Source organism: Bufo gargarizans, chromosome 3 (assembly GCF_014858855.1).
Source record: "Bufo gargarizans isolate SCDJY-AF-19 chromosome 3, ASM1485885v1, whole genome shotgun sequence".
Taxonomy (NCBI): Eukaryota; Metazoa; Chordata; class Amphibia; order Anura; family Bufonidae; genus Bufo; species Bufo gargarizans.
Genome location: NC_058082.1, coordinates 432469658 through 432485048, shown reverse-complemented (window position 1 = coordinate 432485048; position 15391 = coordinate 432469658). Strand labels below are relative to the sequence as shown.

Below are 15391 nucleotides of genomic sequence, written 5' to 3'. Positions count from 1 at the left end.
GCGTTCAGGTGTCCGCTAGTGAGCTCCGTTTGAAGGGGTTCACGAGCGGCCCTGAACGCAGCCGTCTGGCCCTAATGCATTCTCAGTGGAGGCGGATCCACTGAGAATGCATCCGCCTGCCAGCGCTCAGCCTCCGCTCCGCTCAGTGAGCGGACACCTGAACGTTCGGGTGTCCGCCTGGCCGTGCGGAGGCGAGCGGATCCGTTCCGACTTACAATATAAGTCAATGGGGACGGATCCGCTTGAAGATGACACCATATGGCTCAATCTTCAAGCGGATCCGTCCCCCATTGACTTTCAATGTAAAGTCGGAACGGATCCGCTCAGGCTACTTTCAGACTTAGAAAATTTTTCTAAGTTCTAATGCAGACGGATCCGTTCTGAACGGAGCCTCCGTCTGCATTAATATGAGCGGATCCGTTCAAAACGGATCCGATCGAACGCAGGTGTGAAAGTAGCCTAAGAGAGGCCGTAGGCCTAACTAACTGGGACAAAGTCCTTAAAAAAAAAAAAAAACACAGCCACACAATGGGATATTTTTAAAAGCATCCTAAAATCTAATTGTGAGTGGTATATACCTTATGGAAATAAAAGGTTAAAGGGAACCTGTCTTCAACTTTATGCTGACCTGTACTGAGGGCAGTATAAAGTAGTGACAGAAATGCTGATTTCAGCGGTGTGTAACACATTAGCTAAACGTAAGTGGTTGCCGAAAACCAGCATCATAATCATTGCAGCCCAGGTCTTGAAAAGAGTCAAATCTACCTGAGAAGAGTCCTGGTTATTCATCATCTCCTGCTCTCTCACCCATCTGCTGATGATTGGCAGTTCTCTCCTAAAGAGAAAACTAGGTATAAGCCTGTCAGTCATCAGCAGATGGGCAGGAGAAACAGGTGATTAGGAATAACCATGACTCTTCTCTTCTCAGGTAGATTTGACTCTTTTCAAGGCCTGGGCTGCAATGACTATGATGCTGGTTATCGGCAACCACTTACTTTTAGTTGATGTGTGTCACTCCTCTGAAATCAGCATTTCTATCACTACTTTATACTGCCCTCAGTACGGTCAGCATAAAGTTGATGACAGGTTCCCTTTAAGGCTTCATGCACACGACCATGCCGTTTTTTGCGGTCCGCAAACCGCAGATCCGCAAAAAAAAACAGAAGCCACCCGTGTTGCCTTCTGCAATTTGCGGAACAGAATGGGCGCCGGCAATATAAATGCTTATTCTTGTCCACAAAGCATGGACAAGAATAGTACATGTTATATTTTTTTAGCGGGGCCACGGAACGGAGCCACGGATGCAGACAGCACACGGAGTGCTGTCCGCATCTTTTGCGGTCCCATTGAAGTGAATGGGTCCGCATCCGAGCCGCTAAAACGGCGACTCGGATGCGGACCCAAACAATGGTCGTGTGCATGAGGCCTAAGGAACAAGAAAAAAACAATGCGGATAAATAGAACTGTAAAGAAAGCAATAAATGACAAAAAGAAAGCATTTAAATCACTAAAATGGGAGTGTAGCGAAGAAACACTGAAAAACTATAAAAGGTTATATAAATGGTAAAAAGTATAAATCTGAAGGTGTCGGCCCTCTACAGAGTAATGAGGGGGGAGTTGCAGAGAGCGATGAGGAGAAATCAGAGCTATTAAATATTTTTTTCTCCGCTGTATGCACTGAAGAAAATAAACTGTCTGATGAAATGCAGAATGTAAAAGTTAATTCTTCATTAAAGTGCCCTGTCTGACCCTGGAAGAAGTACAGCAGTGTTTTACAAAGATTAAAATATACAAATCGCCATGACCAGATGGCATACACCCCCGTATCCTAAGAGAATTAATGTCATAGCCAGACTCTTATTTCTGATATTTAAGGACTCTATACTGACAGGGAATGTTCCACAGGATTGGCGCATGGCAAATGTGGTGCCAATATTCAAAAAGGGGCCAAAAGCAGAGCCTGAAAAACTATAGGCCGGTAAGTTTAACATCTGTCGTGGGTAAACAGTTTGAAGGTTTTCTAATAGATGCTATCTTGGAGTACCTTAATGAAAATAAGCAAATAACGCCAAATCAGCATGGGTCGGTCATGTCAAACTAATATAATCAGTTTCTATGAGGAGGTAAGTTCTAGACTTGACAGCGCCAAATCAATTGATGTCGTATATCTGGACTTCTCCAAAGCATTTGACACTGTATAGCATAAAAGGCGAGAAAATGTCTGTATGTCTGTAAGTAAGTGTTTCAGTGATAGAAAACAGAGGGTGGGTATTAACGGTACACACTCAGATTGGGTCACTGTCACTAGCGGAGTACCTCAGGGGTCAGTATTGGGCCCTATTCTCTTCAATATACAGGTCCTTCTAAAAAAATTAGCATATTGTGATAAAGTTCATTATTTTCTGTAATGTACTGATAAACATTAGACTTTCATATATTTTAGATTCATTACACACCAACTGAAGTAGTTCAAGCCTTTTATTGTTTTAATATTGATGATTTTGGCATACAGCTAAAAAAATTAGCATATTTCATCCGACCAATAAAAGAAAAGTGTTTTTAATACAAAAAAAGTCAACCTTCAAATAATTATTAATAGTAAACTTCGCTGAATGAGTATACAAAATCCTATAGAATTTTTAAAATTTTTTAACATGATCTTTATTGAACAATCGTAATTGTGAACATAATTATACCAAAATAACATTACATTATACAGATAATAATGAGCCTTTGTGATAAAGGAGTCTAATAACTAACGCACTTATCACTTGTGTGAGACTATTAACATAGGAGGAACTATCAATGGTGTACATCAGCAGAAAGGTGAAATCTACCAAACCATGAAGCTGGGGTGCACTAGCATTATTATTCTAGATGCAATCACCCATATATAGGAGTGTGGAAGCTGTTACACTTCCTAAACCAAAAAACATGTACTGCTGAATGAAGTGACTGATGTCAAAAAGCTAGCCATTGATAGCAAATGAACCTACCTATGAAGGACGCAGCACGGCGAAACGTACGTCGGGGAGATTCAGCGCTTATTATTGACCTTCATAGGTAGGTTCATTTGCTATCAATGGCACCCTAGACCATCACTGACTATGGGTACTTGACACTGGACTTCAGGCATTTTGGCATTTCCCTCTCCCCAGTCTTCCTCCAGACTCTGGCACCTTGATTTCCGATGACATGCAACAGTCCAGTGCTGCTTCTCTGTAGCCCAGGTCAGGCGCTTTTGCCGCTGTTTCTGGTTCAAAAGTGGCTTGACCTGGGGAATGCGGCACCTGTAGCCCATTTCCTGCACACGCCTGAACACGGTGGCTCTGGATGTTTCTACTCCAGACTCAGTCCACTGCTTCCGCAGGTCCCCCAAGGTCTGGAATCGTTCTCCACAATCTTCCTCAGGGTCCGGTCACCTCTTCTCGTTGTGCAGCGTTTTCTGCCACACTTTTTCCTTCCCACAGACTTCCCACTGAGGTGCCTTGATACAGCACTCTGGGAACAGCCTATTCTTTCTGAAATTTCTTTCTGTGTCTTACCCTCTTGCTTGAGGGTGTCAATGATGGCCTTCTGGACAGCAGTCAGGTCGGCAGTCTTACCCATGATTGCGGTTTTGAGTAATGAACCAGGCTGGGAGTTTTTAAAAGCCTCAGGAATCTTTTGCAGGTGTTTAGAGTTAATTAGTTGATTCAGATGATTAGGTTAATAGCTCGTTTAGAGAACCTTTTCATGATATGCTAATTTTTTTAGATAGGAATTTGGGGTTTTCATGAGCTGTATGCCAAAATCATCAATATTAAAACAATAAAAGGCTTGAACTACTTCAGTTGGTGTGTAATGAATCTAAAATATATGAAAGTCTAATGTTTATCAGTACATTACAGAAAATAATGAACTTTATCACAATATGCTAATTTTTTTAGAAGGACCTGTATTTATTAATTATCTTGTAGAAGGCTTGCACAGTAAAATATAATTTTTTGCAGATGACACTAAACTGTGTAAAGTAATTGACACGGAAGAGGACAATATACTGCTACTGATGGATCTGGATAGATTGAATGCTTGGGCAGATAAGTGGCAGATGAGGTTTAAAGGGGTTGTCCGGGTTCAGAGCTGAACCCGGACATCCCTCCATTTTCACCCCGGCAGCCTCCCTGACATGAGCATCGGAGCAGTTCATGCTCCGATGCTCTCCTTTGCCCTGCGCTAAATTGCACAGGGCAAAGGCATTTTTAGTAGTTCCGGTGACGTACCGGGGCTCTCCATGGGGCTGACAGGAATCCCGGTGATGTCACCAGCACTGATGGGCGGGATTTAGCTCTGCCCTAGCCAGTAAAACGGCTAGGGCAGAGCTAAAGCCCGCCCCTCAGAGCTGGTGACGTCACCGAACACACTGCTGGGCGGAAGTTACCGCCCGGCAGTGTGTTATTGTAAACAAAAGAGCCCGTGCCCTGCGCGATTTAACGCAGGGCACGGGAGCGCATCGGAGCATGAGATGCTCCGATGCTAGGCTCAGGGATGCTGCCGGTGTGAAAATAAGGGTATGTTCGGGTTCAGCTCTGAACCCGGACAACCCCTTTAACACTGACAAATGTAAGGTTATACACATGGGAAGAAATAATGCAAGTCACCCGTACATACTAAAAGGTAAAACACTGGGTAACACTGACATGGAAAAGTACCTAGGAATTTTAGTGAACAGCAAACTAAGGCCTCGTTCACATCAGCGTTCAGCCTTTCCGTTCTCCTGCTCCGTTATAGGAGCAGGAGAACGGAAAGGACAGATTGGACAGGACTTTTGTCTCCGCTCCAAAATCATTTTCTGAGCGTAAACCTAACAGACCCCATTATAGTCTATGGGGTCCGTAGGCTCCGCTCGTCTCAGTTATGTGCCCAATCTGTCCTTTCCGTTCTCCTGCTCCTATAACGGAGCAGGAGAACGGAAAGGCTGAACGCTGGTGTGAACTCAGCCTAAGCTGTAAAAACCAGTGTCAGGCAGCTGCTGGCAAGGTCAATAAGATAATGGGTTGCATCAAAAGGGGCATAGATGCCCGTGATGAGAACATACCGTAGTCCTACCACTTTACAAATCACTAGTCAGACCATACATGGAGTACTGTGTACAGTTCTGGGCTCCAGTGAACAAGGCAGACATAGCAGAGCTGGAGAGGGTACAGAGGAGGGCAACTAAAGTAATAACTGGAATGGGTAGACTACAGTACCCTGAAAGATTATCAACATTGGGGTTATTCACTTTAGAAAAAGGACGACTGAGGGGAGACCTAATTACTATGTATAAATATATCAGGGGCCAGTACAGAGATCTCGCCCATCATCTATTTATCCCCAGGACTGTGACTGTGACGAGGGGACACCCTCTGCGCCTCGAGTGAAGAAGGCTTGTACACAAACATAAAAGGATTCTTTATGGTAAGAGCAGTGAGACTATGGAAATCCCTTCCTGAGGAGGTGGTGATGGTGAGTTCACTAAAAGAGTTCAACAGTGGCCTGGATGCATTTCTGGAGCATAATAATATTACAGGCTATAGCTACTAGAGAGGGGTCGTTGATCCAGGGAGTTATTCTGACTGCCTGATTGGAGTCAGAGAGGAATTTTTTCCCCTTAAGTGGGGAAAATTGGCTTGTACCTCAGTTTTTTTTTTTTGCCTTCCTCTGGATCAACTTGCAGGATATTAGGCTGAACTGGATGGACAAATTAATTTTTTCGGTCTTATGCACTATGTTACTATGAAGCCATGCTGATTTTTAGGGGCATTATTTTTACTGGGCATAATGTGGAGGGCATTGCTCCTGGGGCGACACTCCTGGGGAGCATTATCACTATTAGTGGTACTGTAGGCGCACTATTATTAATGAGGGCACTTTGGGAGAGAATTATTAGTATTGGTCAGACTTTAGGGATCACTATTACTATGGAGGGACTATCTGTATGGCACTATTATTTATGGTGTTTGCAGGCATTGGGGAGCACAGAGGGCAAAGTATTGGGGTAGCAGCAGAATAACATTGTTGGGGCACCAGGAGGAGGTGGATGATAGTAAAGCAAGGAACCTAAGATATCTGTGTGGCAAACTCTGCAGATACGAGACACGGCTTTAATAATTTCTCATGGCGTTTGGTTGGAATGGAGGAGATGAGGGAAGAGAACTTTTACATCGGAAGATATGTCACTGGATGTAAGACATATGTAGTGCTATATTCTCCTTTATATTTCATAGTGCTGTATGTAATGTCTATCCAAATATGTCTTCGTTTGTTTGGCTAGGGAGGAGGGATTGGATTGAGAATTTGGAACACGGTGGTGCCACATTTCAGTTTTCACCTTAAAGGGCTTCTGTCAGCCCACTAAACCGTTTTTTTTTTGGGTTAATAATAATCCCTACACTACGAGCTCCCTATACATAAGCTAAATATTCATTTTGGTTCTGTAGATTTTGTTAAGCAGCAGAGAAGCTACAATCAGCCAAGTCTAAAACTTGTAAGCAAATCCAATTTATATATTGCATTTTTCTGACTATTAGGCACTCTTTTTCAGCTGGAAGCAGTGGTACCATCTTCTTGTGCGTCCAGTAGTCCTAATGCATGCCTTAGAAGTAGTGTTGGACGCAAATATTTGAATATTAATTGCGAATATCGGCACTTCGAGTATTCGCGAATATTTAGAATATAGTGATATATATTCGTATTTTTGAATATTCATGTTTTTTTTTTTCATCTGAACCCATGATCCCTCCCTGCTTCTTGCTCGTTGGCCAATGAGAAGGCTGCAATGCCTTTGTCTGAGCTTAGCAACATCCCTAGCAACCAATAGGAAAGTTGCCTACCCCTTACTATATAAGAACCTCCCCAGCAGCCATTTTCTACAGTTTCTTAAAGTTCTGAGAGAGACAGCTGTGTTATTGCTGTGCTCTGTGCTTTTCACTAATTATATTAGATAGATAGTTAGATAGCATATATATATATATATATATATATATATATATATATATAGTACAGTTAGTCAGTGTAGGTTATATCCTAGCATAGTGTAGCTGTTTTAGGTAGTGTGTCTATACATACATGCTGTAGACATAGTGCTGTGATGTCACGACAATACATAGTGCACCAATCAGTAATATGTAGTCAGACCTGCTAAAATGTGAACTTTCACATATTGCACCAAAATATTCAAATCATTAGTGCCGATTAGCCCAATCGCGAATATATTGGAGCACTCTATCTGCATATAAAGCCATTAATGTCCTGCCGTGCCAACCATTGTCTCCAGTCTCAGAAAACTTCTAGCAGCTTGAAAAATGTAGCAAAAGTGACCCACACCTATATTGCGTGCACATTACTCGAATATTACATTGCTGATTTTTGCAATCAAGAAAATAATTGTAAATATTCGACAAAATATTTGAGAAATATCGCAAATTCGAATATTGCCCCTGCCGCTCATCACTACTTAGGAGCTGGAGACTCTGAACTCCATTAGTCTACGTTCACATCTACGTCATAAACCACTGTATCCAGCATAGCCAGACACTGCCATGCACCACCGGATCCCCATTGAAGGGCATCCTTCAGCAGATTTGTACCTATGAAACCGGCTGACCTGTTGCATATCCGCTTGACAGCTGAAGGCATCTGTGTTGGTCCCATGTTCACATGTGCCTGCATTGCTGAGTAAAATGAAGTTTTAATATATGCAAATGAGCCTCTAGGAGCAACTGCGGCATTACCATTTTCCTTAGAGGTTCTGCAACTGCCAAGCCCTCTGCACTTTTTCAGGGCTCAGGCAGTGTAAACATCAATGATAGGGCTCTGTGGCTGTGAAAGTCTGGTGGCACTCTGGAAGACATAGTCAAGGAGCACTATAGCTGGCAGTGTGATGAGGCACCATGGCTAACATAGTCAGGACATACTATGGCTGGTAATGTGATGAGGCACTGTGGCTGACATAGTCATGGAGCACTGTGGCTGGTAATGTGATGGGCCACTGCAGCTGGCAATGTGTTGGGGGTACTGTGGCTGGCATAGTAAGGGGCACTATGGATGGTAATGTGGATGAGGCACTGTAGCTGGCATAGTCAGGAGGCACTGTGGCTGGCAATGTGATGGGGCACTGTGGCTGGCAATGTTATGAAGCATTGGCTATTGTACTGTGTCTGTACCATATTAACTTTATATCACAGTAATTTTTTTCTATTTTTTAAGATTCTGATTATTGGTGCATCTCATAGACAGAAAAATATGTCTTTATTGTATAACTGTACTGTAAATATAACTGTCTATAAACCTCTTTATTTGTGTCATCTATCTTTCTATCTGTTGTGACACAGTGAGTGGTTGTGTCTGGCAAGGCAGGTATTTTCCTCCCAGCATGTGTGGCTGGGCTGGTTTCCAGCCAGGTGAGGTCAAATACCGTACAAGAGTTTGAGGGCCGGTCTGGGTTTTGGCAGCACCTGGCTGTCCTTAAATAGGCAGCTGGGCTCAGCAGAGATGTCTCTGTTTTTGGGACCTGAGGCTTTGTGCCCTGCTGGAGGGCTGAGAGCTGCATGCTGAGGAAACAGCCCCCTTAAAGCCTGCTGTGGACTACTGGAGGCAGAACTGCCAGCAAGGTGACTTGCGTTATATGAACTTTCCATTGTGTGTGACCTAACACCAAGACTACAAAGTTACCTGCTGTTTTGTGCAATTGCCTCAAGTGTGAATAAACACTGACGTTTTGAGTTAAGAACTTGTATTTTGCCTCTGTACTGCGCCCGCTTACCCTATCTACCAGAGCAAAACCCCACACTATCTATCTATCTATGCCATTTATTAATTAGTGGCATCAGCAACCTTACCTGATCTTTTAGAAGTCTCCATACATAATCAATTGCACAAATGACGCCAGTCCGCCCACAGCCAGCACTAAATTTAACAAATAAACATAAAAAATGGATGAAAATAATGTTTTTGTCATATTGATTAATGTTAAATGAGATGCAAGTACAGACTGATTGATGTTTCAGTCTGCAGTTCTAGTAATATGAATCTAGATGGCATTGCAGCTCCAATATAATTCATCGGCTTGCCTGGTCATATGCATTTTCAAATTATTTGTGGTAAAATGCTGAACACAGCAAGGCATTCACATAGTTCACTTTAATTATATAGCCAATGATAATGGAGATATAAATAGTAATATAATGATATACTTGTAAGAGGGGAAATATTCACTGTTAAACCAATCACAATGCCTTGTAGGACTAGCTCATCTGAATGTAATGATAGCTTTCACTTCGTAATCTGTCACTTAATTCTGGAGAAAAAATATTCCTTATTGGGAGAGCGCCTTAATCAGCATAACAAGGCTTATAGGCCATACATGCTCCTCTGGAATTCTGGGATAAAGGGGATGCAAATGAGCTCTTAACAAGCTCTGCCTCTAATGCCACCAGATGAAGGCAGCTATCCTATAAGTCAATGTTCAACACTTTAAATAGTTTTGAGACATGACTTGGATATTAAATAAGCCAGCACCTCATCTGCAGACAGCTGTATCGGGGTGATTGCCCCTCATCAGTGCAGAGCAGAGAGTACTGGCTTAACTGGGGGAGAGGTCTAGGTCAGAATTTAGGGATACTATATCTCCTTTCAAAGAGCTCCTTAATCAGCGTAGTTATAATCCATATGGAAATGAGCAGTTAACTGCACTGAGGGTGAGTCCAAACCCCTCTGTGCACCCTTGCTCCTCCTGCTTCCTCTGTTATCCCCTCTCCTTCTTGATTGACAGGGCGACACGAAATAGCTTGCCACGGGCTTGGGCCCAGTACACTTAGATGATCATTTGCATATGGAAACAAGCAGTGTATAATGTGAGTATAATGGAAAGTGAGACAACCCCTTTAAGTGAAAGTATTATTACAGTATTTTTTGCGGATCTGAAAAAGCCATACGGTCGTGTGCAAGAGGCCTTACAGAAGAGCCCGTTTAAACTTTTAATGATCTCATTGAGTTTTTGCCACTAAGAAGCAGTAGAAACCTGACTGAAAGTAACTACTGTAACTAAATTTGTGATTCTCAGGGAATAACTCTAAAGCTGTCAGCTGAATGAGGGACTAACAGGTATTTCTCCTGAACTTGGGATGGACATAGATATAGGACCTCTGCTACCCAATGTCTTATCATAAAGCCCCCCATTATGTCTCTTCAACAATTCACCAGTAATTCATTAGCTCAGTTCCTTACATTCAGTCTAATAGATAGTGGGGCACTGCTAATTGCTTATAAGAAGCCCCCCTTACCTACTGGGCCCCTTTGCAGCTACACAGGACACACATATCATGTGTCTGCCCTTGTCCTGACTTCTCCATACACATGTGCACAGTTTAGCTGAGCATGCATGTATTTCAGGAGAGGAAAATAAGCATTGACCAGAAACCTCTGGCAGCTTATCTTCTGTGACAACAAAGGAACAGCACGTAGAAATTCCACATAGTTGGCACAACCTGAGTCACAATAGATGGTCAAATTAGCCGGTTTAGACAACTTTGCCTTTTATGTATATGGACATTTTAAATACCTTGAATAATGTCAACCAGTGTCTTTATATAGAGCACTAAATACACTCCACACAACTACTTTAATTAACTTTGTATTTCCAGAAGCTGAAACCTCATACAATTCCATATAGAAATGAAATCACACTTTTCTTACCTGCAGTGGATACATAATGGTGGAGTATCATCTCTCTGGAGAAGACGAATGTCTTGTATCATTTCTAAAATGTACTTTACAGAAGAGGGGACATCATGATCCGGCCAGTTCTTGTAATGAATCTGATGAACTATTCGTATTTCCTGCATCAAAGGAGTAAGGAGGCACAGTTATAGCGTACGTTACTGACCAGTATCTGGTCCCTGGGCCTACCAGAGGAGAAGATTCTGAAGGGTCACCTTCTGTCAGTAGGCAACATAACCATTTTAACTGCATTTTAAAGTTTAGCATTATCGCTGGCTATACTGCCACTGAGTTTTTTTCTTTTATAAATTTTGAAGCATTAATTTTTCAACATAAATAACATGATGACTTCATTCTCTGGGTCAGTACAATTAAAGGGATACCAAATACAGTTGTGCTCATAAGTTTACATACCCTTGCAGAATTTAGGATTTCTTAACCATTGTTCAGAGAATATGAATGATAACACAAAAACGTTTCTTTTACTCATGGTTAGTGGTTGGCTGAAGCCATTTATTGTCAAACAATTGTGTTTACTCTTTTTAAATCATAATCACAACACAAACTCCCCAAATGACCCTGATCAAAAGTTTACATACCCCTGTTCTTAATACCGTGTATTGCCCCCTTTAGCATCAATGACAGCTTGAAGTCTTTTGTGGTAGTTGTGGACGAGGCTCTTTATCTTCTCAGATGGTAAAGCTGCCCATTCTTCCTGGCAAAAAGACTCCAGTTCCCCTAAATTCTTGGGCTCAATGATATTGAGGTCTGGAGACTGAGATGGCTACTCCAGAACCTTCACTTTATTTTTCTGTAGCCAATGACAAGTCGACTTGGCCTTGTGTTTTGGATCATTGTCATGTTGGAATGTCCAAGTATGTCCCATGCGCAGCTTCCGAGATGATGAGTGCAAATTTTCCTCCAGTATTTGTTGATACATTACTGCATTCATATTGCCATCAATTCTGACCAAATTTCCTGTACATCTCCAAAACATCAGTGATCCACCACCATGTTTCACAGTAGGCATGATGTACCTTTCATCATAGGCCTTGCTGACTCCTCTCCAAATGTAGTGTTTATGGTTGTGTCAACAGTTCAACTTTAGTCTCATCACTCCAAATGACTTTGTGCCAGAAGGTTTGAGGCTTGTCTCTTTGCTGTTATTCACAGGTCCTGTTGGCAATCTACGCATTTCGAACACGTGGGTTCTTATTCATGACTAGGCATTTTCTATTATAGTGCTGGCAATGTGCAGTCCGTGAAATGTGGAACGCACATTGCCAGTGTCTGTGTTTTGCGGATCCACAATTTGCGGACCGCAAAACACCTACGGACGTGTGAATGGACCCTTATAGAGTGCAACTACCTTTTCACGCAGATCCTTTGACAATTCTTTTACTTTCCCCCATGACTTAGAATCCAAACAACATCAGTGCAGCAGTGGATGAAAGATGCAAGGGTCTGTCAGGAGTCAAGAAAGTCATTGAACTTTTATACACAACCACTAATTAAAAGCAAACAGATCACAGGCGAAGATGGTTACCTTTAATAGCCATTGTAACCCTTTTGTATCAAGTGTGCATGTTATCAGGCCAAATCACCAGGGTATGTAAACTTTTGATCAGGGTCATTTGGGTAGTTTGTGTTGTGATTATGATTTAAAAAGAAAAAAAACACAGCTATTTGACAAAGCGAAAGAAAAGTTTTTGTGTTATCATTCATATTGGATCTAGGAATTTTAATAAACAGCAAACTAAGCTGCAAAAACCAGTGTCAGGCAGCTGCTGCCAAGGCCAATAAGATAATGGGTTGCATCAAAAGGGGCATAGATGCTCGTGATGAGAACATAGTCCTACCACTTTACAAATCACTAGTCAGACCACACATGGAGTACTGTGTACAGTTCTGGGCTCCTGTGAACAAGGCAGACATAACAGAGCTGGAGAGGGTCCAGAGGAGGGCAACTAAAGTAATCACTGGAATGGGGCAACTACAGTACCCTGAAAGATTATCAAAATTAGGGTTATTCACTTTAGAAAAAAGACGACTGAGGGGAGATCTAATTACTATGTATAAATATATCAGGGGTCAGTACAGAGATCTATGCCATCATCTATTCATTCCCAGGACTGTGACTGTGACGAGGGGACATCCTCTGCGTCTGGAGGAAAGAAGGTTTGTACACAAACATAGAAGAGGATTATTTACGGTAAGAGCAGTGAGACTATGGAACTCTCTGCCTGAGGAGGTGGTGATGGTGAGTACAATAAAGGAATTCAAGAGGGGCCTGGATGTATTTCTGGAGCGTAATAATATTACAGGCTATAGCTACTAGAGAGGGGTCGTTGATCCAGGGAGTTATTCTGATTGCCTTATTGGAGTCGGGAAGGAATTTTTATTCCCCTAAAGTGAGGAAAATTGGCTTCTACCTCACAGGGGATGACAACTTGCAGGATGACAGGCCGAACTGGATGGACAAATGTCTTTTTTCGGCCTTATGTACTATGTTACTATGTTACTACTATATTCTCTGAACAATGGTTAAAAAATCACAAATTCTGCAAGGGTATGTAAACTTATGAGCACAACGTGTACATATATTTTTTTTTTGAGTTTTGCAACTTTTGCACAATAAAACCCCCTTTTTTAAAGAAAAAAAACTAATGTTTTTGCATCACTGCATGTCAAGACCCATAACTTTTTTTATATATATATATATATATATATATATATATATATTTTTTTTTTAAAAGAGCTGTGTAAGGGCTTTATTTTTGCTGGTTAACTTGTACTTTTTGTTGGTATCATTTTGGGGTATGTAACAGTTTTTTATTATAATTAGTCTTTTGTGGCAAATAATAAAATAACAGCAATTCTTGCATTGTTTTGTATATATATATATATATATATATATATATATATTTACATCGTTCACTGTGCAAGATAAAGTACACGATAATTGTGTAGTTTAGGTTGTTATGGAAGCAATACCAACTATGTAGAGTTTTTTTTTGTTTTGCAATTTTTCCATTGAAAAGCATTTTTTTCAATAGAATTTATTTTTATTTTTAACTATTATTTTATTTATTTTTATTTTTAACTATTATTTTTATTTAATAAAACTTTATTCAACTTTAATTTTTACAATTTACTGGTCCCATTAGGGGACTTTTACTTACGATCTTCTGATTGCTTCTATAATACACTACTTATGGAGTACAGTGTATTATACTATCAGGGCTGCTCCTCTCAGCACCGTGCATTCTCAGTTGCAGCTGTGCCGACGCCTGAGAGGGAGTCTCTTTCCTCTAAACCACTTTTGGTTTGCTATTCACCACGGCATCTAAAGGGTTAAAAAGCCTGGATCAGCTCTTTTGCCAATCTGGGCCATTAGAGCAGGAGCCTGGCTTTCGTGTGAGTCGGGCTACTGCTATCCACCGCATGTTAGACCAGTGCAGCGCATAGACTGAGCTGCCATAAAAATGCAGTGGCCTAGCCTGAGGCCCATTAGTGCCCAGCATAAAAAGGGGTATTGGTGGTCACTAACGGATTAAATCTTTAAAGGATATCATCATTTTGTGCCCTAAGGATGCAATGATTTTTCTATTTTTTCATCTCTGCATTCTGATTTTAAAGAGGACCTTTCACTGGATTTTATTAATTGAGATAAGTACCTGTACTTGTGCGGTACCCCCCGCTGATGCTGCCACCTTGCCTGTCTTGTTAAAATAGCACTCGCACTCCGCGCTGTGCCCCCCCAGTATTTTCCCCACTCAGTTTGCAAATACTGAGCATCGGAGCAATGGAGAGGAGACGCAGTCTTTCTCTGTGGGCGTCTCCTTCTCACCTGGCTGTAGCGCTGTCCAATCGTATTGGAGAGCGTCACAGCTAGGGAGGTTTATTCTCCCTGTTTGTGACACTCTGCGCTGCTATTGGACAGTGCCACAGCTAGGGAAGAAGGAGACGCCCACAGAGAAAGACTGCGTCTCCTCTCCATTGCTTCGATGCTCAGTATTTGCATTCTGAGTGGGGAAAATACCGGGTGGCACAGCGCAGCATAGGAGCGCTATTTTAACAAAACAGGCAGGGTGGCAGCATCAGTGGGGGGTACCCAGCAAGTGCAGGTACTTAATTAATAAAATCCGGTGAAAGATCCTCTTAAATTTTTTCTTCTTCAACTTAGCCATATGCAGGTTGGTTTTGTGGAATGAAGTGCAACTGTCATGGTCCCTCTGGTGACTGATGTCAGGAGATCAAGGAGACTGGCTGAGCGTGGAGGAATCTAACAGCCTCCTTGATTTCTCTTGATTCAGTGTTAATGACCACTTTCCTTGTCTCAGCTGTTGCTCAGTGGTCATCACTTCTACCTTTATAGTCTGACCCCACTCTTCTGACTATGCGGTAGATTGCTTCATTTGGTTTTGGAAAGAGCTGGAGTGTGGTTCTCCCTGAGCTCCTGCTCATCCTTCTACAACAGAAGCTAAGTGTCTTGCTTGTTTGTATTTTGTCTTTTCCCCTTGATTGTGGTTACTAGGCCTCAGGGAGACGCTTGTTCCTTCATCTTGGAAGGAACGGATTGTCTCAGCCCTGCCATTATCTTTAGGGCTCCTCAGGGTCTCCACGGCTTCCAGGTTCCTGAGTATGGGAT

General features: G+C 42.0%; 1 protein-coding gene across 3 annotated transcripts in view; it reads right to left on the bottom strand.

Moving 5' to 3' along the window:
• PTPN22 (protein tyrosine phosphatase non-receptor type 22) overlaps positions 1-15391 on the bottom strand; it is a 181579-nt gene that overhangs the window by 78144 nt on the left and 88044 nt on the right. For all 3 annotated transcript variants that reach the window (XM_044283477.1, XM_044283479.1, XM_044283478.1), the window contains exons 8-9: positions 10717-10859; positions 8862-8928 (exon numbers count right to left, since the gene is read on the bottom strand). In XM_044283477.1, the coding sequence (XP_044139412.1) occupies positions 8862-8928; positions 10717-10859 (210 nt within the window). The remainder of the gene's footprint in view (positions 1-8861; positions 8929-10716; positions 10860-15391) is intronic.